The sequence below is a fragment of the Dysidea avara genome, chromosome 6 (genome assembly GCF_963678975.1).
Source record: "Dysidea avara chromosome 6, odDysAvar1.4, whole genome shotgun sequence".
Lineage (NCBI taxonomy): Eukaryota > Metazoa > Porifera > Demospongiae > Dictyoceratida > Dysideidae > Dysidea > Dysidea avara.
Window position 1 is genome coordinate 6,128,620 of NC_089277.1, and position 26,039 is coordinate 6,154,658.

Below are 26,039 nucleotides of genomic sequence, written 5' to 3' on the forward strand. Positions count from 1 at the left end.
ACGAAACCACTCAAGATCGGGTGAGGAATTTATGGAATCTTATCTAGTTAGGTAGTAAAAAGAAAACAAGGTCTTCAGTTTACCGCGTGACATTGTGCGATTGCTATCATCGCTATTTAAGTGTGGTCATAGTTTATCTGACGGCTCTGTTTAATGGATGTAGTTGATAGTAAGAAAGAGTTAAAACACCGAGTAAGCGGCCAAGACAACACGCCAATGTTAGTGGACACCAAAACGTCGTTGGACCAGCATAAAGCTGCGTCGGTAGAGGAGCATTCTAAGCAAAAGAGTTCTTCGCCATCTTCTGGGAATGTTTCACCAAGTGGTAGCGCCTCTCCTAGACCTGGAATGGGCTTACCAAGAAGCGGCAGTGCTTGTTCTGATCTACAGAGCAGGAGACGAAAACTGGCAATGATTAGGAAGAGCCTGAAACCATTTGCTCACTCAGATCCAGGATTTAATCATAGCATCGTTGAAAAAGCTAATAAAAGATTTCTAGAAGACTTGTGCCTTCTTGGCTATGACGAGGTAAGATTAGTGTGTATACATTTACAAAGAAAAGCGAAATTAACAACTTGTTTTCGTTATTTAGGCATCTGCAGCAATGGCCTTAGTCGCTTGTAAGAACACCAGCGTTGAAGCTGCTCTGGATGTTTTGCTAAGTTGGAGCGATACTCCAGAAAAGAAATTAAGTGCTATACATGAGTATCCTTCGCTCACGGCATCAACTCAATTGCCGCCTCTGGCATCAGCAAAGACTGCTGAAGTTTCAACGAGCACTTTGAACGTTGCAGTAGGCACAGAGGCTTCTCCAGAAAAGACCGCCCCTGGAAATACCTTACCGCCACAGCAGCAAAAACCTGGATTAGTGTCTATTGCTTGTCAAACAGACCCTGACCCACAGGACGCCCTTACAACAGTTCAAACAACGCCTACTGCTTCGCTGCCAGGCCACGGCTCTGGATCCGCTCGTAGTGTCGCTGTTGGACGTTCATCGTCTTTTAAAAACTGTCCTTTACCAGCTTATAATGATGTAGTACCTGCAGCCTCTGGAGCAACCAGTACTAGTGGAAAACAAGCACAAACTCAAGTAGCGTCAACCTCTACAACAATGGTCTCATCTTCACAGCAAACCACTTACCAACCTGAGAAACGTATGTCGCCTCTTATAACTGAATTTCAAGACACACACATTTCACCACCACCTGTGATGCGTAACAAGTCTCCATTTGTACATGTGTCTCCGACTCCAGAAGTCCGTCCTCAATCCTATTCCCCATTCTCTGTTCCATATTCTCACCGAGGCTATACCAGCTCAATGTACGACAAGCAATACCTACACAGACTGGGTTATCCTACTATTGAAGAAGAGGAAGATCTAACTATGAGAGACAGTGCCACTGAGACTGAAGATAGTGGAATTGACGAAGAATACATTACACGACGACCTGCTTGTTCCACTGAAGCATTTAAATTTTTTATGGAGCAGCATATTGAGAACGTGATAAGATCTGTGAAACAGAGAGAACAGCGACGTATGAAACTAGAGATGGAGATGGTTAAGAGAGGCTTAGATGAAGAGACCTCTGAGCAAATGAGACTCATTCTGGCACAAAAGGAGACGAACCACCTTCGATTAAAGAGAGCCAAAATGAACAAAACAATGTTTGAATCAATTACCAATCTTGGAGTTGGTGCTTTTGGTCGTGTGGACCTTGTCAGAAAGACTGACACAAAGCAATTGTATGCAATGAAGACCTTGCACAAAGCTGATGTCTTACAGAGACAACAGGTGGCCCATGTCAAAGCTGAGAGAGATATTTTAGCTGAGGCAGACAGTGAGTGGGTGGTGAAGCTGTACTACTCCTTCCAAGATCAGCAAAATCTTTACTTTGTGATGGACTACATTCCAGGAGGTGACATGATGAGTCTTCTGATTAAGCTTGGCACATTTCCTGAGCACCTTGCACTCTTCTACACAGCTGAACTGGTAATGGCCATTGAGTCAGTACACAAAATGAGATTTATCCATCGTGATATCAAGCCTGATAACATCCTCATTGACATTGATGGACACATCAAATTAACTGATTTTGGTTTGTGTACAGGGTTCCGTTGGACACATGAGTCAACACGCTATCACAACGCGTCTGGATCACACAAACGTCAGAGTAGCATTGTACCAGATGTGAGTGCTGCTGATCGTATGATGGAGAACTGTACATGTCATGAAGCCACTAAGACATTGGAAAGAAGAAGAGCTAAACAGCACCACAGATGTATGGCGCATTCCCTTGTTGGTACTCCTAACTACATTGCTCCTGAAGTACTGAGACAGCAGGGCTACACGCAGACGTGTGATTGGTGGTCTGTGGGTGTTATCCTTTTTGAGATGTTAGTGGGACAACCACCATTTTATGCCACCACTGCTTCAGAAACGCAGACAATGATTATTAACTGGCCAAAGTACCTCAAGGTGCCATCTCATGCCAGAATGACCCCTGAAGCTCGTGATTTAATCCAGAAATTGATGAGTGATCCTGACAGAAGAATTGGGACCAACGGTGCCCAGGAAATCAAAGCACATCCTTTCTTCAAAGTCCTTGACTGGGATGTGGGTATAAGAAACTATGAAGCACCATACATTCCTAAAGTGCTCTATGAGACAGACACTTCTAACTTTGACCCTCCTCAGGCACAAATGCTCCATAATTTCTCAACCAGAAGTCGAGACCAATCATTACCTGAAGGCCCAAACCATCCATTCTACGATTGGACATTTAGAAGATTTCAACATGACTCGCACCATCCACAAAGACACACCAAGAAACAAGCAAAGGAAAGCAAAAAATCACAACCTGTTTATGTATAGAATTATTTGACCATTTTAAATGCACTTTTGTAACATTTTTTCTCTGTTAGTACTTGCAATTTTTTTTTTTGTTATAACATTTCTGTGTATATAAGTGTATATTGTCCATGTATGAATGACCTACTCAAATATACAATAAAATTAATACCAAAACTGAAATATGTCATTTATCAGGATTTTCAGCTATTGCTTGTAGTTCAGATATTTTACCGCTAACTACAAAATTATTAAAGTAACGTAATAAATTTTCTGCGTCAGTCTGTGAGATTTGATAATCAGTGGCAATCTTTTCTGGCGTCCATTTTAATATATCGCCACCAGATCGGCGGTGATAGAAAATCTGTAACAAATCATCTGACGAAATGCCTCCCTCTTTAACATCACTTCCATATAACTGCTCTGTCTAAATAAATAAAAACAAATGCTAATGATGGCACAATTTAGATGCAAACAAAAAAGGCTTTACTTCCCTAGTTTATTGGCAAATAGAATCTGTCTGCTTCCAGCCAGCTTCACATCCATATTGAAATTTATGCATCAGCACATAACTTAATAATGAGATGTGGTTCATGATTGAGTTGATTAAATCAACTATTGAAAAAGATCATACCCCACTTAATTTATTCATGGGCACAAACCCTCAGGGCTCACAAAATTCATAGTACAATAATGTGAAACGAGATTCTGTCAGGTTGCTTAGAATTTTGTGGGAGACAGTGTGAGGCATTTTGGCATGAGCCACAATGTCCTGGACAAAGATTAATCCATCAGATATGCACATAAGATCTTGTAATATCAAAACCTCGAAACTAAATTCATAGCTGGTTAAATCCTTAGAGTTAATGCCACCTTGTATCTCAGGAATGCCTAACGTCAAAAGAAACTTGAGATTCACCAACCAAAATATGGTAAAGGGAAGCTGGTCATGTAGCAACATATCCATTGATGTCAGGGAGGTCTGAGCAGTGCAGGCCAATTACATGGATGGCCAGCATAGCTTAAACATGTGCATGGCGGGATTTCTATGGGCTGTAAGTGCTTGTCACTTTTATGAGGATTTCCATTGAGTGAACAATCCCAAATGGTCACAGCATGCCATACTAGTGACATTTTCAAAAGAATGTAAATATGTGCCAAAAATGTTCATACCTTTTTGATGGTTGATTGTGACTGGACATATACAGATTGTAGGTTGTCATGTAGAACTTTGTGTTGTGAGAATAGTTCATTATCTGGAATTTCTTGTACTAGTCTCTTCTGTGCTACATTAAAATGACACCATAGAAATTATAATTTCATTATAGTCTAAGCACTCTTGTTTAATGCATACACACCTCTTGCTGCATTTACAGCAGCTGGTTGAGTAGGCGCCCTGGAGGACCGGAACAGCCTTGATGCCGTCTTACCCATACTATATACCACAATCGATCGGAAATAAGTTGTATTTGTGATTTGGTTCTGATGGCGACACAACCAGATCCAAGGGCGGAGTTGGCAGACCTTCTGAAAAAGAAAAACGAATTATCGGTCAGTTATAGCGCAGTAAACCAGTGTAAAAATAGTTTGTAGTGAAAACAGTGGTGTAATCTGGTGTGCACTATTAAGAATATTTTGTGTTTACTATTGTAGGAAAGCCTAGCTAACTTAGAGCGGCAGATATACGCCTTTGAGGGTAGTTATCTAGAAGACACACTAGCCTACGGGAATGTTATACGCGGCTGGGAAGGTTATTTGACTGCCGCCAAGTAAGCGAATATAATAGAAACGATAGTAAAGCTTTTACAAACCAATCTATTGGTTTCATGTAGGCCCACTAATTCAGGCACCAGAGTGGACCGTAAGAGAAAGAAATTCAGTGACTCTGAGAGATTGTTTTCCCGTTCATCAGTAACATCGCATGCGGTGAGTCACCATAGAAACCCTGTGTATCAGTGAATGTACTGACGGAACTGCTTGTGGTATTAAACTGTACGTACCTACATATTTCCAGTTGCCACACCAAATCCTACAAATGCTGGGCTCACTTTAATAGCTTGTATCTTGATATGAATATTATATTGTGTAAATTTCTCTTCCTCCTGTATGTGTATCTATTGAGATGGCACATTGTGTGGTCAATAAAAGGGGTAATGAATTTTTAATCAAAAATTGTTGGCATACCCTGATGATACAGCATCAACTGTTGCTGAAATTGCCTTAGGCAGCTTTCTTGTTAGACCTTGATAATGGGGGATGCTAGCTTGCAGAAGAACATAAGTAGTGGCTACTGCACTGTACAGACTCACTCCTTATTACACCACTCAGCTGAATTAGTATAATTTGTGTTAATCATCTAACTATTAACATATGCAATATGGAGAGACCATCAGAGGTGTTGCCAATTAGCAGGTGTTGCCACCAGTCATAGTGTCTCTGAAGGTGTTGATAGTAGAAATGTGTTAATAGAGCTTCTCACTTCTGCTGGCTATTGAACACCTTGGTGTGTTGATTGATAACAATTTGTTATTTTTATTTTTGCACATTAGCAAATGACACAGGAATATGTGACAGGCTTTAACAGTTTGGAAAATATTTTAAGCACTTCTGAAAGTAAAATTGAAAGCGTTAATTTGTTAATTGCATAGTTTAAATGGCATTTCATTACAGTTCATCTGTATGTTTGGGACCTAGATCACTATGATGTGATGGAAGGGTGATTTCTGGGATTTACTGTGCAATATTGCAATACTGAATGATAAATTTTGGGACTTGTTTTTAACATGTTATGTTTTTTTTTGTGAAACTGATAGATCGCAGACATATTCTTATATGAAAATGGTAGCATTGTATTATACAATGCACTCATTTTGCTTCTTCTCATAAATATGTTTTATTGTATAGTTCATCTTTAACAGTGATATCCATCCTCCTCCAGTTAGCCCATAGACACTATGGAAGCATTTAAAGTTTTAATATAGCTTCCAACTTTTGTAGTAGTAGTAGTGGTGGTTAAGGGGTCTTAGTGCAAGTATGTACGCGTTGAGCTGGATCCTCTAAAACATTTAATAACTCAGGGATGCTATTACACACAATCTTGAAATTTGGCTCATTTGTAGTATCGTTTGACCCACTAAAAATATTTCAAAATGTTTTTGTTCAAATGTCCGACATAATATTTACAGCCAATCAAAATTTTCACCGTAAATTTCCTATGGGAAAGTCATAAAAGTACAGTGTCCATTACAGCCCTTTCCCAAGTTTGTAATGGAGCCAAATCGTACGTATCCGTTGACACCTTTGCTGTCACCACTATTCTGGTTGGCTGAAATGTTAACTAACTTAAGAAAAAAAATCCACTTTTAATATTTAGCTGTTTTTCAGGATCCAGCTCAACTTTTACATACTATAGATATGCATATTAATATTGTACAGTAGGCTCCTTGTATGTAAATGTTTGGTACACAGTGATATGGGCTCTTGGCTGCATGCTTATGCTTTGCCTATCGTGCTTCCTTACACAAATTCCTTATGCCATGGCTATGCTTCAGTATGGAACATTTTTCACAGGTGGTATATCATTTAAAGTAAATGTAGTGAATGTTCATATTTGGGGGTGTCTGTTTGGAGAAGCTCACCACTACCCCCAGAGTTTATGCTGGCAAAGAAAATTTGCATTTTTTGTGTGGTCCGAAGGTATCCATGTTGTGTGGCTTCGCAGTGTAAAATGTGGTGGGTAGCGATTGTGAGTTGTCAGCTTTGAATTGTCACCGTGGCGATAAGGGAAGCCATTGTTATCAAACAAATTAGGTTTGACAGAAACTGATCCACATCTTGTAAAACATGCGAGCTATGAAGTAGCACAGTGACATTAGCATTTATACAGCAGCAACAGCAGCTGCTTTGCAGTCTATCTTATTCCAGTACTTATCAGGGCTCCTCTATGATGTGTATAAGATTGCCGTCAAAGTGCAAGTAATGCAAATAAATTTGTGAACCAAAAACACAGTCGTAATGTTATTATTATTACTCCTATAGTTAATAAGACTCTGAATGCCTTTCTAGTACTGTGTAATGTTATCCCTTGAAGTATTAAAAACACAAATAAATTAGTGATGTAAACTCATTTTCACCATTTCTGGCAGGATGTATTCCCACACTAATGGTGCTTGCCTTTCTTCCTGCATTAGCATTATATTATAAACTGTGAGGGTCTTTGAGGCTTCGTGTGGGACTGATTTACAAAACAAACTTACCACATAACTGCTTGTTTCCTGTGTTTATAAATATGGTATGACTGGTTATTTTTCAGGAGCTCAGTTGTGTACTTATTTTCTATCCCAGCAAATGTATACCATTTCAAAGGTTTTGAGTTGCAACGAGACACAGTAAATTGTGACCCACATAATTCCATTGTGATAATCAGATTCAAAATGTGTTGTATCTATTTCATTGAATGTATGTGGAATATGGAACATCTATGTAGGAGACTCGGAGATTTAGTTGAAGAGGTTTTCATGCCTTCAGATGTACAAATGCACAGCTAGATCTAATGTGACCAAATTTTGTACATTGTTTATTGTGCCCTAATTTGTAGATCCTTTTAGGAGAGCTTCCACTGTGCTACTTATTCAAAGGCAAAAAGCATGCACTTTCTTCAAAAGGCAAAGCTTTCGTAAATAAACTCTTTTCAATAGAACATCCAAGGAACCTTATATCCACAGTTCAAATGGTATGTTTGTGTGTACCACTGTGTGTCGTGTGTATGCATTTCTATTTGGCTACCCACTACTTTCCACAATGGGCTGTGTACGGCTTCTAAAAATCTTACCATTGAATCAGCTTCTTTAGTTGATAGCAGTCAGCTGTCTTCTCAATACTACAGTTGTAACATACCATCATTGTGCTATGTTAAGAATGGGAGAATTAACTACTAACCTCCCACAACGGATTCAATTATAAGTTAAATGGTTTCTCTTGTTAACGGGTAAATAAGCAAACGTTATGAAGTCACTTGTTGTAAATATTTCTTGCTAAGATGGATATCAAAAGGTTCGGATTAAGTTACAATGCACCCTACATTCAGGCCGTCATGTGTATTCTAGTAATCGACAAGAATTTCTGCCCATGTTGGTTTTCAGATAAACCTTCCATTACAGTTCTGATTAATCTCTCCATTAATGGTAACATTTCTTGAATACTATGTAGATTGTGTCTTTGTCTGTTTTCCTGACACAACAAGTAACTTCTTGTGTTGTACCAGTTGGCAATTTTGTTTCTTCTTTCATTATTGACAGGTATAATTGTTAATTGTTCTTTGATATAAATGTGGTTAATTACATAAATTTAAATGAGAGGTATGCATGTCAAAGGAGGTTGACATGCTTTAAGCACCACTAAAATAAATTATACGAAAGTGTGTTTTTATGGAGTGGAGTGAACAGTAGTGTTGATATAAAGTAGTGAGACATTGTCATTTCTGTTTATGATTATGTACACGATCAGTCTGATAAAGTATAAGTGGCTTGGTATTTTCACCCAAAACTAAAGCTGTTTTGTAAAACAGTATATCTCCTATAAAGCTTACATGAAGAGTGATATGAATAGTAAGTCTACCCCACCATTTGCTTATTTTGTATTACGACTATTTGAGGGTCACGTGAAATACTAAATGAAACTAGGCAATAATTTTAGGTGGTGCTTAAAACACGTCCAACCTCCTCTGGCCAAGTACCAACCATGTGGCAAATACATACGTTCAGCATGAACTAGTTTATGCAAATAGACACAGGCAGAAACTTTGTGGACACGTTGGGGCCAACAGTGAAGTCTGTGTATGTGCTAAGGGATAACTTTGCCCTTGCCCTTGTCCTTTGGGACCTTAAAAGGTGTCTGGATTATGTAGGTATCCTCAATGGTGAATTGTCTACATTAACAGGTTCCAGTGTACATTGCAAACATACGTGTTGCTACTAAACACTGTGCACAGCAAAGCCCCGGCAGCTGTATGAGAAGATAGGGCTGTTAGCGGCCATTAATTAGCCTGCACTCTACACGTGCAATATGCACACTACACACACACACACACACACACACACGCACACGCACACACTCTCACTGCAAGTGATACACTTTTTATGAGAAACAATTACTTTACTACATTGCACCACTTTTGAATGCATTACAAACTGATTGTATTGTAAAGTGTTCTGTTACAATACCCCCACTAAATTACTACTACTACCAATAGCTGACACACACAAGTGTGGCATTCTTAACTGATCATGCATAACATTTAGGAGGTTACATAATAAAGTCAGTGTAGTGCAAAGTGAAGCATTTAATTTTCCATTTAGTTTAATTGCTTGTGAATGGCTTCATCCTTTCTTTACTTGGTACATTTAACTGACCACACACACACCACATCAATTAGTGGCTATACCACAATGGAATTTGCTTCAAGTAATGTCAAACAGATAAGGAATGTACCATTGACTTTATTGTCATTCAGCTAGCATAGAATTGAGGGTGACAATTGCATATAAGGTGTACATGTTTCTCATAACCATTGGCTATGTTGCTATGGTATTGTCACATTTTATGGGTCCTGTGATCCTAGAGTGAAACCTTACTTGGTGACCACCTTTGTAGTAATGCCACCTCGTTATAGTGACCAGGTCTCAAACAAAGCTAAGGTGTACATCAGGACCTCATTAATAAGACCACCTCATTATAGTGACCATGTCAAGTAGGTCCCAAACATTGCTAATGTGTACTTAACGACCTCGTTAATAAGACCACCTCATTATAGTGGCCATGTCGAGTAATTCCCAAACATTGCTGACCTCATTAATAAGACCACCTCATTATAGTAACCATGTCAAGTAGGTCCCAAACATAGCTAACGTGTACTTCACAACCTCATTAATAAGACCACCTCATTTAACTTTCATACACAGGAAGTCAGTACATCTATAAGAATGTAATCCCATCACATATCACCCTCAAGAATGTTTTGTTTGGATAGTTAATGATGTCATTTTATTATATAATCATGGGATTTGTGAATATGTGACGTTATGCAAGACTCCCAACCAAACTATGCTGACAATGCAGTGAGTACTTCCCCATACGACCACAGAGTGGGTTGTGGGATGATAATAATGCCTTGTGGTTAATTAGCACTTGTTAGCTAACTTGTATTGTTTAAACCATCATCTAAACCTGACACCTCCTTTTGGGTTGAACAACTAACACTAAACAATAAAGTGGTAGAGTAGCTATTGTCAATTGAATATAGCATGCTTTTTGTGAGTGGAATAATATGATATGGTCACCTTTAGGATATACAGTTTCTACACCAAGGTTATATTTGGTTCATGACTTATACGTTATAACTATGTTTGCGACCGACTTGACATGGTCACTGGTGGTCTTTGTAAATGGATGGCTACTATGTGAGATTTCGGTAATAGATCTATAATTGTAAGACAAGAGTTCATAAATGAACTCTTGATAACAGTGACCAATTTGCAAGCAAAAAAAAAGAAGAGTACTCCAGCATTTAGAGAGTTAGTTATTTCGTCTTTAAAGGTCACAAAAATTGTTGACTGATGCAATTCATACCTGTTTACGACCCATCCAGTGGTCTGGACAAGCTCCACACAATATCACTTGATTCCCCAGTGTATATTACAAGTAGTTGACGAATTCTTCCACAACCATGACCTGTTTATCTTTCATCTGAAGTGTCTATTCCATCAGTACAGGTAGTATTAGGTTTCTAGGGGCAGTATTGTTGTTGCTATGTGTTAGCATATATCTCTGTGACATTAGTCTTATAAGGAAGTGACTATTTTTGGTTCAGGTAGTTTGTTGGTATGGAACTCTTGATAAGTTGCAACTAGTACTTTTTCTAAAGATGGTGTTCTGACCTTAGCTCGTTTTATGAGTTTTCTTTGGGACGCTAACAAAGTGTCTTTACACAAATGACACAATGCCAGAGCCGATTTTTATGTATTGGTGGGACAAGATATCCTAGCCCAAAAGTGTGTAATATAAATGAGACCATGGACAAGATTTTTGAGGTGTCCACATTTCAAAGCATTGTTTTGTTTTTTAAGGTTTCACTATATCACTTTAGTTAAGAGTTGAAAATTGTTACTTAGTGACCTAGACTTAAGTGTGAAGTTATGATGTGTGCCCTGGAGTCATTACTTATCAGTTGATTATCATCTTATCATTAGACATTAACATAATTCATGAGATGACAGAATGCTAATCCAACTACACTGTGATATGTGAAGCCTCTAGTATTTCATTCATTGTCGCCATTGGTTAGTCGGACATTGTGAAGGTTGGCTTTGGTATGCAGACGTGACGAAGATCAAAGCTAAAGTTGAAACATATAGTATTACAGTAGCTATGTGGGGGCCAACCTACGCCATTATCATGACCAACATGTACATTCCTTACATTGTTGTAATTCCTACATATTTGGGGGAGTGGCTGAGTGTATGTGTGCAGCCCATTATGCTAGTGTTGCCTTATTTGGTGAAGAAATTTTCATCTTGGTTCTGAATGAATGTGTGGTTTTAGATTTTGGCTATATATGGTCATAGTTTGTGTATGGTTTGTACAGTGTAATTGTTAACATCTAGTTCTAATGTAATACTAGCAAAGTCCCCAAAGTTATCCCTTTAATATGTAATATACTTGTATTGGGTATTATCTTTGGGACTATTTCTATTTTAAGAACAATTGAAATTATTTTTTGCATGTACTGTTTAATTTGTTTCTGCAACATGTACATCATTTTCAATGAATAGCTATTGGGCCTTTTATAGGATACAGTGTAATTGTGGTTCTCCCTCCTGTAGGCACTCCATTCCTCTAACGGACAAAGTGATGCAGGTTCAGACAGACAGGACGCACCATCGGACATACTCTCATTCAGTCAGGATGGTGGCAAGGACGAATCCGTTGGTGACGATGCCAGTGACACAATGTCACAAAGCTCTACACATACACAGGAGGAGAAGGTTTCCTCGACGACCAAAGATACTCCGACAAAAGAAACAGGACACAGAGGTACGCTTGTTTTAGAGCTACACAGAAAATCTTTTATTAAACGTTTTAGGGCACAAGAAAAAGAAATTCAAACATCGCTGATCCTCTCATTGTAACTAACAGTAGTATACATACATCACATGATCATAATTTTTTTCTGTCATTAAACATAATCATATTTGTACCATTCTACAGTGATTATTAAGTGAGCTAAAAGTTCTAAGTAGTGATTTAGTTGTGTTATTTTGATGTGGCTCCTCGTGTGATTTGCTCCTTCAGTTGAAGAATACTCTTTTTCTGCTCCGTAGGCAACATAGAGATCTGTTCATCAGTAAGACTTAGTACTTGCATGATCAGCGCTGCCTATAGTAATGAGAGAGAAAGTGATTTATTGTACATGTACAGTGAAATGTTGGGCCAGCTAAGGGAGCAAGTTTGGGACCTACTTGACATGGTCACTAAGTTGAGAAACTTCAGCTACCAAGGGACCAAAAAAATCATGGCCTTAATAATGATCACTTAGCAACATTGGGCCCTCTAGCAAATAATGGTTGCTAAGTGAAGTCACACAGTATTTGAGTACTGTGTACACACACCACCCATAAATAGTGACACAGGCTGCTGAATTTTCCAAAATGTACTCCTTGATAATTCCGTAACCATGAACAGTATCGAAATCATCACAAGGTTGCAGCAGGAAACAGAAAGAGGCTCCATCTCATGGTAATTAAGAGGCTATACAATTGGTAACCAGGAAAGACACACACATGAAATTTACATAAATTTTTTTGCTAAAACTTTCAGTTTGGGATTCAAGAGAAATATGTAATGGGATAACTTCTGTATAAGGTAATTTCTTCAACAGAAAAAAAGTGATTTCCTTTTACAGACTAGCCAGTCATGTCTTCCTGGAACCTGTTTATGATCCTATTTGAACTACCTACCTACCTACCTGCTAAATAAGCTGAATAGTCAATGTTATGGAAACAGTATTTGTGGTGTATGACATGTTATGAGGTTGTAGTTTGTGATTCCCTTTACCAACACGATTAAGCATTAAGCCTGCATAAATGCAGCACACCTTGGACCGATCTAGGTCAGTTTATGTACTAAGGGATACTTAAATTAGGACTTTAACTAAGTGTCTGGATTATGTAGGTGTCCTCAAGTGTCCACACGTAACTCATGTGGTATTTTCACCACATATAATATATCACCTGTGTAGTAAGGCGTGTACTAGTAACTAAGGTTTCGTATTTCCGTCAAACCTCACTGAGTGATTTAACTGGCTGCTGCTGCTGTCAAACACAACAACATGTACACAAAGATGACAAAAATTCTAAAGCAGCATAGTCCCATTTCAAGGCTTCAAATTCTTGGTTGCCGTGCAGCAGTTTTGTTTCAGCAGCAATGACAGCACTGCATTAAAATTATTGTGTGAATCTGACACGACTTATAGAATGCACCCAACTCTGACAAAAACAAGAAGATGTGATGGACAAAGCCTCATGAAAATGCTCGTGTGGGCTCAGACAGTGTACGTACATACGGCTCCTATGCAGTAGGTGCAGTATACCATTGTTACTTTGCTAACTTATGAAATTATCAACCAACTATTAATTATACAAAGAATACGAAGAATTTCAAAATCATCTGGCCAAAGTTAGACAGCCTATCCAACAAAATATTCAGCTGACTTTAATAAAATTACAACAGGGAACAGCACATGTGTTGTTTTCATTCCAGGAACTATTACTACACTAAACTGAGTGTTGCTCCCATGTGCTGAGTGGACAGCTACTCACTGTGACATTTGGAACTTGGAAAATGTCACTGCCAAAACACAAACATCTGTTTATTACCATCTGCTAGTAAACTTATCCATGGTGGCTATATAACTTCAAACCAGATGTTTTGTGTACATTAGCAGCCTCTCATTTCAAAGGCTTGTTCTCTTTCGTCAAAGGCTTTTGTGGAATGGATGAATAGATGGCTACCATGGTAACACACAGAGAAGGGAAATAGAGCATGTTCTAAGACTCTATATATATCATGAGGATTAATCTCATGTAGTACACACATGTTATATATGGCTTACAATGGTGTGTGTATATCAGTGAGAATAGACAACCTGGCTCGTATGACAATCAGAAATTGTAACAAAAAGGATAGGACGTGTTTAGATAATGAGAAACCAGCCAATTCCATCAGGCACTACTACATCCACTGGAACCTGGACACCTAGGGTAATCCAGACACTTAGTTAAGGTCCTAAAGTATCCCTTCGTACATAAACTGACCTGTAAAATCAGGACACCTTGATAATCAGGACACCTTGATAATCAGGACACTATTGGTTGGACCCAAGATGTCCAAGGATCACTGCACTTTAATTCCCTGCAAATTGGTTGACCCAGGCACATCACTCAACTCGTCAACTTAAAGTTTTCAAAGGGTTAGGGTACAGGTGGATTACATCAGGAGGCAGGTCAGTGAGGCTAATGTCATTCATCACATCTTACATCACTGAAGAATTGGTGTACTTAAAATGTAAATAAAACAAGTCAAATGCAGGTAGTCAAATCCACAGAAGGAAGGGCCACCACTACAAAAGGACATTGATCAAATATGGGCAACAGTATTTGTATATTAATCGCCAAATAAAGAATTCACTATGTGAGAAGGTTAAATTACCATCATAACATAAACAAAGATTGTTGTAATTGTTTTAGGCTGTCCCAAAAGGTGTGGCTCTGAAATATAAAAACTTCTTATATTGTGTCTAAAACCTTTAGTGTTCAAGTGTGTACACTTGAAAACAGGAAATAACAGCGGCTACACTGTAACCTGTATAATATGGACCAACCAATAGCATCCTGATTATCAAGTTGTCCTGGTTTTCCAGGTTTTGGAACCTTAACCAAGCTCTGGTGTCCTCAAGTGTCTACATTAACAGTTTCCAGGCTAGTATTATTCATTAGTCATGCTATGAGAACTAGACAAAGCCCAATATAACAGGATACAATGTATACCAGACATATAATAATATTTCAGGTTGTTAGTGACAATAAGAGACCTTGCAAATTTGGCTAGACATCAGCTATGACCAGACAAGGTACAGGTACACTACATGAAGAAGTTGTACAGTTATGTATGGGGTACTTTGGACCGAATCTTTGAAGTACATTTCAAAGTCGACTGCTAAAGTTAAGATGACAACCCTTCTTAACGACACCCAGAAATCCGAACACTTTGATAATCACATAATAAGGACACCTTGATAATCAAGACACCTTGACAACCAGGACACCTTGACAACCAGGACACTTGTCCATGGTCCCATTTGTATTTGTAAGTACACATTCAAACCCCTGAAATCACACGCCTCACTAATAAGGACACCCTTCTAATAGGGACACCCCCTGAAATAGAATGGATTCCACTGTAAACAGTATTACAGTATGGACACAGGAAAAAAAAGAAATAATAAAACTAAACTAGTGAACCTTAAAATGGCTATCATTTAACTGGTGATGACAGTGCAACAGTTCAAAAGGTTTACTGTCCTTTCAAATATTACTGAAGTAGCAGAGACTGGTAACACCAATTACAAGCTGCCTCACTGGATTAAACTTCTCACCACTTAATTAAACAATTTTTATGGCTTTTAAGCAACAGTAACAGCAGCTGCGGTACATTTTCTAAACTTCTATGCCATATTTTTGTCCCATAATACAGTCAGTTCAGCTTTATTTCATCTTAATGGCATAAACACTAAAACATGTACACTTTGGGACCAATCATTGGCAACCTATTGTGTCCTGATTATCAAGGTGTCCTTACCTGTATTCACTAAGGAATACTTAGGCCAAATGTCTGGATTATGTAGGTGTCATCAAGTGTCCACATTAACAGGTTTCAATGTTCACAAGTACTCATATTTAGTTAACTATAAATGTTGGGAGACTGATAGCTGCTTAGTCTTTGATCTCATAATGGAGTTAGGAAGAGAACAATTAGAGTAGTGAGCAAACAATGGCCACTCTGGCATAGAATAACATCAGCACACGCTGAGAATATGTTTATAATACACAAGCCAAGCCCTGAATTATCATACATAACAAACGACCCTGGTTGCTTAGTAACAAATTTTGACATGTTAAGTGATTAATGTCCAATTGAATTTCAGCTGCTATTGGCTGGTGGAAGAACACACATTACAAGAAAAGTCGTGAAACACAGTCACACCCACCTAGCAAAACACTGGGCCACCTGTGCATTACTAACAAAGACTGACTCTTGGAGTAGGGCCGGTAACTCAGGGGAGTTACATCATGTCTCACCGGTGAAGGTGTGGATACCCAAAGGTCCCTTGATCTGTTAAGTGTGAGTTTGCATTTGCTTCTGATAACATCAGGTACACAGCTGAGTATGCTGGAGAAATGTGAGCAAAGAGTTTTGCTCAAGAAAACAACAACAGCAGCTGGGCATCGAACTTGGAACCTTGCAATCACCAGCCTGACGTTCAAACACATTGCACAAATCTTTCATCTCCCACAACTCAAAGCTCCTAGGTGGTAATCACCATGACACATAATCACATCATGACACATCACTGCTGCACAAATGGGCCATACAAATGACAACCTTGTCACACTCTCAAGGGAGAAATGTCACAATTCAATAATGGCGGACGACAATTTGGCTAAGATTGTTGGCAAACTGCAAATAAATTGTTTTTTAATTGCTATCCTACAGAGAAGGCCGTGAAATGCAGCCCAGCAGTTACAATTATTCACTAACCACACTGTCAGGGATTCATCAGAGGAATCAAATTACAAGAGGAATTAAGGTGTGTGACGATCAGTTATGTGCTATTTAGGCTAATCTGATTGCATTAAGAATTCTTTCACTGTACAGATTGAGTTAACACACACTGCATGACAGCAGCTAAGGAATTTAGGTGATCACAAAGGAAACAGTGAGACCTGATGAATGTAAACAAGCTATGGCATAAATGAATCTTCTCAAACCGTTCTTTAAATGCTATATGTGAAACTTTGCTTCTATCATCGTTGAATTATTTCACGAGTATAAAGTGCTTTTTGGTCTGGAATAAAAGTCCGGGTGCTTATTTACTTAAAGGTTTTAGTAGCACAAAGTATTTGCTCGAGTATTGTGAACTGAATAAGAGCACGTGGTCTATTTAAGACATGGAAACAACAGTAGAGACAGTCTGGGGTGACAAATTGGTTGGCCATTCATCATTCATTAAACCAGAAACATTTTAAGGACGGTAAAATGGCTTCCTTAAATGAATATCTAACAAATTGTTCAACCACAGCAGCTTTTCCTCAACCAAATACTGAAATTGAAAAAGAACATTGAGCCTTTAATAACTATGTAAGTATATAAGTTACATATTTCTAGCCCCGGTCATGAGGCTTCCATTCTGACGACACTAAGTGACTCACACACTTGAGACACAACAATAGTGATACTAGCAGATCAGTTTTGCGTGTGTGTGTGTGTGTGTGTGTGTGTGTGTGTGTGTGTGTGTGCGCGCGCGCGCGCGTGCATTGATCTTTTGTTTATGTGCCAGAGGAGATTGCCCATGTCACCCTAGTAAAGTATTGGCATGTAACACGTAATCTAACATTGTGCCTGGTGCTCACAAGCATATTGTAAAATTCTTTTGTCCATTCAAACATGTAAATTTAGGCTAATGTTAAACACTTGCTACAGAAGGAAAGCCGCACACTGTGTTGAGGGAAGGTATCCAAGGGCTCTTGGAGATGAGATGTATGGATCTACCAATCTATGCATTAGAATTGTTGATATAGCATTGGAGTTGAACTTTCTGTAAGATCACAAGATCATCCATCTTACCCGGTAAACATAACTACTGTCAATTGACAAATGCTTTGATTGTTAAGCTGCAGAAATGCTGGAGAATAGCCTTGCAAGTGAAACAAAGCACGCAGCAGCACAGCGTATTAGTGATTTCAGAGTTACTGATAAAATGATTCCATTCCAAAAATACTTGCATTAGGCTACACAGCAACACAAAAAACATCAACACCACATCTTTTAGTAAACAACAGACTCAACCACTGAGTTGGAATGTGACATCTGGACACCAGAGTTGTTTTTACCGCCTCTCCTTTCTACAGATTTGTCCTAATTAAATTCTATACAGTTTATAAGCCACTACTGTATGCACACTGCATTTGATACAGTAAAACCTTTTGACAAAATATCTCGTAAGATAAGAACTTGACAGCAGCTTCTGGAAAATCCAACCAAAGTAAGTCCTGAACTATTAAAGCTTTTTGATGGTCCTTTAACCAAAAACATCTCCAAATTTTAATTTGTTAAAGAGAATCTTTTTAGTATCAAATGTCAAGTTTGTCCCTTGTGTCTAGACAGAGCTGGGATAGGAGATAGGGGGTGTTTTAAATTTTGGCAAACTCCATTTACATTATGGACCAAATTTTAGTCAAGCGATCTCCCGCGAACATTCTGACACTACATCACAAAGACGTTTTGTACTGGCAAATTACATACACTTAAAATAAGGCAGCTAGTTGTATAAGTCTGACTAGACATTACATGCCACTTGAAACATGAATGGCTTTAATCAAACAATACTTCTGTCTGCTATAATTCTTTAACACTTGCAATGCCAACAAAAACACACATGTAAATCACTGCCTGAGGGCATCCTGACACTTCTACAGATTCAGTGTTGACATACACCCAATGGCAATGTCTTTTACACCCAAAAACTGGCACACCATTTTTGTCAATACATTTTAGTCAATACATCAAACATGGTTATATACACAATGGCCCAGTACATTCCAAGCCACCAGGTCATAAAATATGCAGGGCCTAAATTTTAGTAAAAACAAAATTTCAGTCAAAAAGTTTGGCTTTATGCAAATTGTTAAAAACAGTTATACGACAAAACAAACTTGCAGGGCTTGTGTTTTGAATAGCAGAACAATGTTGACACCAGAGCAGCGTGTACACACACTACACTATACTGGGTGCTACAGAAAACAAGTTCTGTATTATCTGTGCTTCTAGTGAACGCAACAAAGTGTTTCCAATATCAACATCAACACCAGACACCATGTTTGGTGCCACAACCACACGCCATACGCCACAGGGCAATGACGCATAACTAATTTCCTGATGCATGGACACATTATAACTACTAAAACAAACAAGGCTGGATTGTTAACAGATCTACACAGTTTTTCTGACTTTCATTGTCGCCTGTACCACACTGGATTGATTATTGAGATTATTTCTTTATTATGAAGCAAAATAACTTCTGTATGTTACATACTGAAGGTCTCCTGTGAAGCTTTACATACTAAATGTTAGAAGGAACAGTTGTAGTGGTTGCTGCTTACTAATTTCTAGCTTTCTCTGATGATCAAAATACTCTAATAGAGCAGTCTCACTTTGCAGTAGTTGTGCACAGAATAACTACCTTAAGGATATACCACATAATTTATATCTATTAGAATATAAAACATATTTATTCATATAAGGCATACAACTGACCTTCTCCTGATCCCTAGGGTCCACCTTGCCTCCTCCCCCACTACCAGATGATGATGATTGCTGACCACCTGAAGACGAGCTCCTCTGGGGAGGTGGGGCTGAAGAGGGCGGGGCTTGTCTTGGAGGACTGTTAGCAGATGACATTGGTGGACCACCTCCCATCTGTTGAGAAGTAGAAAATAACAGTACAATACAATGTAGTTACTTATAGGTTTGGTAACAGTGATTTGTGAAATTTAAACCCTCAAATTTTAGATTCACAAAAAAATCCCCCTCGCCATATGGCATCAGCACACATCTAGTTAAAAAAAAAAAATTGTGTTAATAAGGTAGCAGTGCTTGGAATGCCATTTAAGAAGAAAAATAGAATTTCTATGACCCAATAATATAGGAATCTCATGTCAGACAAATATTATGACAACAGTCCAAATACAGTAATATTATTTCATTGTCAACCTCACTGAAATACTTTAACGACATACAAATTCGGTCAAGACTATGACAGATTTTGGATTATCATCATATCAAGTTTCACGCAATTTCATAATTTCAGTTCAAAAGTAGATTAGATGTTCAGCTATATTGAAGGTATCATATATTTCCTATTTGTTACTACAGCAAAACATACTAAAACTGCTCTAACAAACTGGACAAAGATTTTTGGTTCCACACATAAAATTTTTATCCTTCAACTTTAGCAAAAATGGAATGATTATTCTTGTGTCCAGTACAGGAAGGTTTTTAAATTCTTCTGAAGCAAGCAATGTTTTGTTGTTTCATTGAAAGTCATAATTATGTAATTTTTTGTAAGCGTCGTCTAACCAGTGGAAACAAAAGGCATCTGGAAAACTCAATTTTTAAAATGAAGTCTTGGTAACTTGCCACACCAACCATAAACGCACACACATTCACACACCATCAAGAAGATGGCTTCTCTCTCTACTGTTTGTGTGTGATGTGTAGATTGTGTGTTTGCCAAGTACTCAACACAAACACATTCCTATGGGGAGACTGTTAGTCTCTCATGCTGTAAAGTTGATACTGGCTAATTCCTCAAGTGTTGATTCAAGTATTAAACAGATTACATCATTGCTATTATTAGTAACAAAGTGTAACAACAATTAAATATTTACTGTAGCCATGACAACAAAATGTTTTACATCAGTAGGGATTTTTAAGGCAGCAACAAGTCACTACTGTATGAGTTTGAGTTGCACCTTTTTCTTATGTGTCCATATATTACACGGGATTAATGTACACAAGTACACTGGATATCATGTGTTTTTTCTTATGTGTCCATATATTACACGGGATTAATGTACACAAGTACACCGGATATCATGTGTTAGTACATGAGGTCTCCATATTTGCATCTCAATAATCACATCAAAATGAAATGCTATCACTTAGCACTATATTATCACAAATCTCCATCCTTTTCCCTTACTGTGACGTTGTTGTTACTGTGAATACAGTTACTAACATGAAGGAATCCTATATGGTTACTGTGATGTTAATGAGACACCATGTAGTTGCGATTAGTTCACGTCATGAATACTGGGATCATGAAGCTGTACAAATAGTGTGGCTTGCTTGTAACATGGGCTAGAGAAACCTCGTTGAATATAGTGCCATTTATATAAGGGAACAAATACTATGACATCAGTAATTGATCAAGTAGTTTTATTAATGAGGGAACCTACTTGACGAGGTGGTCTTATTAATGAGGTCATGAAGTACACCATAGTTATATTTGGGACCTACTTGACATGGTCACTATAATGAGGTGGTCTTGTATACCTTAGCATCTACTTGACACGGTCACTATAATGAGGTGGTCCTACCACAGCATTAGCTACTAAGCAACTCTGATCATGGCTGTCATTACACACAGCATTTTCCAAGCATGAATACAGTGGAACCTCTCTTAACAAACCTCCCGAATTAAGGACACAATAGAAAAAAACCGCCGTAATAAGGACAAAATTTTTGGTCCCAACAGGTCTGGTTAATACGTTTTTACCTCTGAAAGAGGAAAACCTCTACATTATAGCAAAAAGTGACTAAAATTCTGGGTCCCAACATGTCCACAATAGAGAGGTTCCACTGTAACTGGTCTTGAAGTTGCCAGTGTTTCACAAACAACATCTCAAATACCAGGATGTCTGCCTAGAATACAGAAATCAAGTTGAAAAGGTGTACCTTGTGCCATGAAGCACAATTATAAGCAGTTTATATGCATACTTGTGACTAAAACGAGTCAAGCACTTTTTTGAAACTCCTGTTAGTACAGTGGAACCTGTCTTAGCTGCCACCAGCATAGAAAGGCCACCTCTTTAAAAAGACCCAACTTTAAAACCCTAAAGTGAGAAGCACAATACACTTTCCTAAAGCGGCCACCACGTCAAGAAGTCTTGAAGCAATGGTTAACGGTTCTAGTGTATTAGAAACTGAGTAACTATAAGCAGATCAGGTACACGGGTATTTGTGCTGAGGTAGACATGAGTAGAAGTACGTCATCGTGAACTAGTTGATAATTAATACTTTTAGTCTCATGTCTGAATCCCTACCAAATTAAAAAAAAATAGACCATAGTCAAATCCTTTCACTTCAGGCATCTTGCAAAGCTCCATTATGGGACCATGGACAAGTGTCCTAATTATCAAGGTGTCCACATGTTAGCTTATCTTATTTGATGAGACTACAAATTCACTTCTACAAATTCAGCAGTCTGAGAAAATCAGACACACACCATTACCCAACTATGATGCAACCAAGCAGGTAGGTACCTGATAGTGGTAGTGAAATCTTTATGTCACATGCACGAGGTACTGATTTAGCAGAGCTAGTAAAACTATGCAAGGATAAAAGAATGTTTTCAAGTGCTCTGAGAGGAAATAGAGCTATATGATGCAGGGATTATGATTTGTTCATTATAATAATTGATAATGATAATGGGAGATATAGTTGGGTTGAGATGATAAGATGTTTGTGATGACTAATGACCAATCTCCCCACATCCTGCTGTGTATCATGTTCCACTCCACTACACATCAACACTATAACATTTACAGTAGTCTATGGCTTTACCACTCAGTAAGGAGGAAACACATACTGCAATACATAAAAACAATACTCAGAGAAGCCTCTAGTATATACAGCACTTGTCTCTCACTATATAGTCAAGTGTCTCATAAACAATACACCAGATGGACATGAATGTAGTCAAAAAGGTGTTGTAATGTACACTAACTTGATCTCTGATGTGTATTGTACACGCACACGTACACACATTACACACAACACACACGCACGCACAAGCACACTCACACACACGCGCATGTACACACATACGCACATACACTAGAGGATGCAACAATATAATTGTCTGTACATGTATCGCGTATCGTTCTACAACAATTACACACATGCACGCACAAGCACACTCACAAACACGCGCATGTACACACATACGCACATACACTAGAGGATGCAACAATATATCTGTACATGTATCTTGTATCGTTCTACGACAATTTCGCTGTATTGATACAAATATCAATATATCGCGTATCGTGATATATCAACATAATTATCGTGGTTTATCTACATGGCTGACAATCAAATTATTGTACATTGTGGTTAAGCTGAGTAATATTTAATGTTCCTCAAAGAAAATTAGCTCACTTATTTCTCTTAAAAAAGAAAAAAAAAACATTAAAAAATGACATAGACCATTGCTTAGACTCCACTTTGTATCGCGCAATATATCGCTGTATCGTGATACACCAGAGGTAATATATTGAAATGTCTACACACTGTATCAATGCAACTCTAACATACACACACACGCACATACACACAGGCACATACGCACACACACACATAATAAACTATTATTACATAATGCACCCACAAACATTGGACTGTTCACTTACACTCCGTGGTCCCGGATGGTTGAAGGCGTGGTCTCTCCCACCTGGTGGTCCATGTCGTGACGACTCCATAAAGTGTGGGGGTGGTGGTCCTCTGTTTTGTCCTGGAGGGCCATGAGGGGGTGGTAGATCTCGTCGTGGGGGTGGCATGTCACGTCCTGGAGGCATAAAATGGTCACCACGTCCAGGGCTGTCTCTAGGGCCATCTCGTGGATCAAACGGCGGCTACAGTACAAAGAAACAAATATATGGCAAAACCACAAACACAAGATTGTGTCCTGGAAAAATTTGACGAACAAAGTTTGAGTTGGTTGAAACTCTTCATGAAATTACTTGAGGATCGTAGAGGCACAAACACACATGCATACTGTATAGTGGCTTTTTCCTAAGGGTGAAATTTTTGTGGATTGGCTGCTTTCTGTGAAAAATTTCTTGCCTTACACTTGTAGCTCGATCAAAATAGTATTGTCTAAATAATTGCATAAAACATCATGAAGAGGTAAAATTCCTTCCTCAAAGTTTTGGACGGTAGTGATCCGCAAAAAAAAAAAAATTACTATAGGGAACTTAGAAACAGTCCTTTATAGAGAGGTATTTTGTCCATTATTTGGAGGGTTCTTTTGTTCTTTGTTACATCAGGCTATTGACAAGGCAAAAAGGAAGCACTAGAAATGTCAACATCCCAAGCTGTGTTGAAAAAATGTAAATATTTTGATTGACCTAATCAAGCACATAATATGATTTTCTCAGAAAAAATAATTGTCAATGAAATATTATCTCATGAATAACGAAGAGTTGTCATGCTAAACAAAAATGCGAACATTTCAGTTTTTGCTTTTACAAAAACAGGTAGCTGACTTAAGACAGGTGAATTTAAGTTGGTTGATTTAGAAAGGCAGATTTTCTACCAATGGCAGGTGGTATATAATACAACATGTCAAGTACATAATATAATAGCATGCGGCAAACTATAAATACCACATCATTGTTGCAGAAAACACTCACAGACTTCCAAACCTTGACCACTTTTTACATAATTTCCACATCATAGAACTAACTACAAGTATTCTAGTTACACTGTTTCAGTATATTAACACTTATAGTGGCACAAAGCCAAGTATTAAACTTTGCACAGTAAGATTCTAATACCCACTCAAGAGTGTACAATAAAACAATGGCTACCATGCAGACCATGGACACCAACAGTAAAGTAAGTGGCTCTTACACTTACATCATACAGTATTTAAATTATCATCACCAGTATTGCTCAGTGTTATTGATAGCAAGTACAAAGACAAATGTAAAAAGGTTGATATCCACACTAAATAGCAGGGAAACAACGTTCCATGAAAATGCACACACAAACAACAGAAAACTGTTGAAGCACCAGTAGCTGGACTCAAGCCCTGGACCTCAAAAACTTGTTAGGCACTTACTCTAACCACTAAGTTGATCACACATGAATGGCATATAGAAGGTGTTCACTTGCGGTTTACAGAAACAATTCCAGCAAGACTTGCCTCTATGTATTCCCTGTAAATGCACTTTAAACTATGAAAGATGGCAGTTGGGAGCTTCATTGAAAAACTATGATGATTGTTTTATTGCAAAAATGCTCTGATACATGCAGCATCTTGCAAGAAGAATGTGTGGACTCAAATGGAATACAGATGGACAGAGATACACAGATGGATTATATAGATATACCAACAACTGAAATCCATATATTGTTCACTCACCCCTCTATTACGCGGGGGTTCATCCCTGCCAAATGGTGGCGGTCCTCTGTGCATGTCATGATGAGGGGGGCCAGAAAATGGAGGTGGACCCCTCATAGGGGGATGTGGCTCGTGGTGGGGTCCACGATGAGAATCAGGAGGCCCCCGTAATGGTGGCTCTTGAAAGGGGGGCCCTCTATGAGGTGGGTGTGACTCTTGGGGAGGTCCCCTCTGTGATGGATGAGGCTCCTGAGGAGGTCCCCTTTGTGATAAGTGTGGCTCTTGGGGAGGTCCTCTAAGTGGTAAATGGGGATCTTGGGGAGGTCCCCTCTGAGGTGGCTGCTGCTCCTGTGGTGGTGCCGTTGGCAAGGGGGTTCCTCTAGGGGCTTGGTGTAGTATCTTCATGGCTGCTTCAGGATCAACAACTCTCATGATGACGAGAGCTTGTAAGATGGCGTAGGCCAATTGTGGGTTGTGTAGCAGTAACTGACGAGACTCACTGGGATTGGTCTTCACTGAGTGCTACAGTGAGCAACAAAAAGAAAAAATGAGTCATAACTACAAGTGTAAATGCAAAGCATAGCAGTAGACCCTTAATGCTTGTTTATCTAACTGTTTATACTATTAGAGTAATTTGAATACATGTTCTGGTATCACCTTCATTTGTCTCATTAGTTCAAACATCTGTTCTGGTGGTAAACTAGCAACTGCCTTAGTGATGGCCTCAGGAGCAGCTTGTGGTGGGACTGGTGCACCATAAGGAGAAGGCTAAAAGAATAAATATCAACATATGTAAATATTTCAGTGTGTGTACACACCATAGTAGCAGTTAGTACACTCACTCACTCACTCACTCACTCACTCACTCACTCACTCACTCACTCACTCACT

At 38.6% G+C, this 26,039-nt stretch overlaps 4 protein-coding genes across 4 annotated transcripts in view; 2 read left to right on the forward strand and 2 right to left on the reverse strand.

The window, feature by feature from the left end:
* Positions 1-3,031, forward strand: LOC136258976 (serine/threonine-protein kinase tricornered-like). Its single transcript, XM_066052370.1, has 2 exons — positions 1-528; positions 593-3,031. The coding sequence occupies exons 1-2, from the start codon at positions 154-156 to the stop codon at positions 2,870-2,872; spliced, it is 2,655 nt and encodes an 884-aa protein (XP_065908442.1). The 5' UTR covers positions 1-153; the 3' UTR covers positions 2,873-3,031.
* On the reverse strand, positions 2,897-4,400 carry LOC136258980 (NADH dehydrogenase [ubiquinone] 1 alpha subcomplex assembly factor 4-like). The gene is made up of 3 exons (XM_066052375.1): positions 4,207-4,400; positions 4,022-4,134; positions 2,897-3,275 (listed from the first exon to the last, which is right to left on the reverse strand). The coding sequence occupies exons 1-3, from the start codon at positions 4,280-4,282 to the stop codon at positions 3,036-3,038; spliced, it is 429 nt and encodes a 142-aa protein (XP_065908447.1). The 5' UTR covers positions 4,283-4,400; the 3' UTR covers positions 2,897-3,035.
* On the forward strand, positions 4,240-12,147 carry LOC136258979 (chromatin modification-related protein MEAF6-like). Its single transcript, XM_066052374.1, has 5 exons — positions 4,240-4,399; positions 4,502-4,617; positions 4,681-4,774; positions 11,728-11,938; positions 11,988-12,147. Exons 1-5 carry the CDS (start codon positions 4,334-4,336, stop codon positions 12,017-12,019), a joined length of 519 nt encoding a protein of 172 aa, XP_065908446.1. The 5' UTR covers positions 4,240-4,333; the 3' UTR covers positions 12,020-12,147.
* LOC136258977 (cleavage stimulation factor subunit 2-like) overlaps positions 12,001-26,039 on the reverse strand; it is an 18,535-nt gene continuing 4,496 nt past the window's right edge. The window contains exons 5-9 of the mRNA XM_066052371.1: positions 25,806-25,916; positions 25,170-25,670; positions 23,434-23,655; positions 19,496-19,657; positions 12,001-12,280 (exon numbers count right to left, since the gene is read on the reverse strand). Of these exons, the coding sequence (XP_065908443.1) occupies positions 12,158-12,280; positions 19,496-19,657; positions 23,434-23,655; positions 25,170-25,670; positions 25,806-25,916 (1,119 nt within the window). The 3' untranslated portion in view covers positions 12,001-12,157. The remainder of the gene's footprint in view (positions 12,281-19,495; positions 19,658-23,433; positions 23,656-25,169; positions 25,671-25,805; positions 25,917-26,039) is intronic.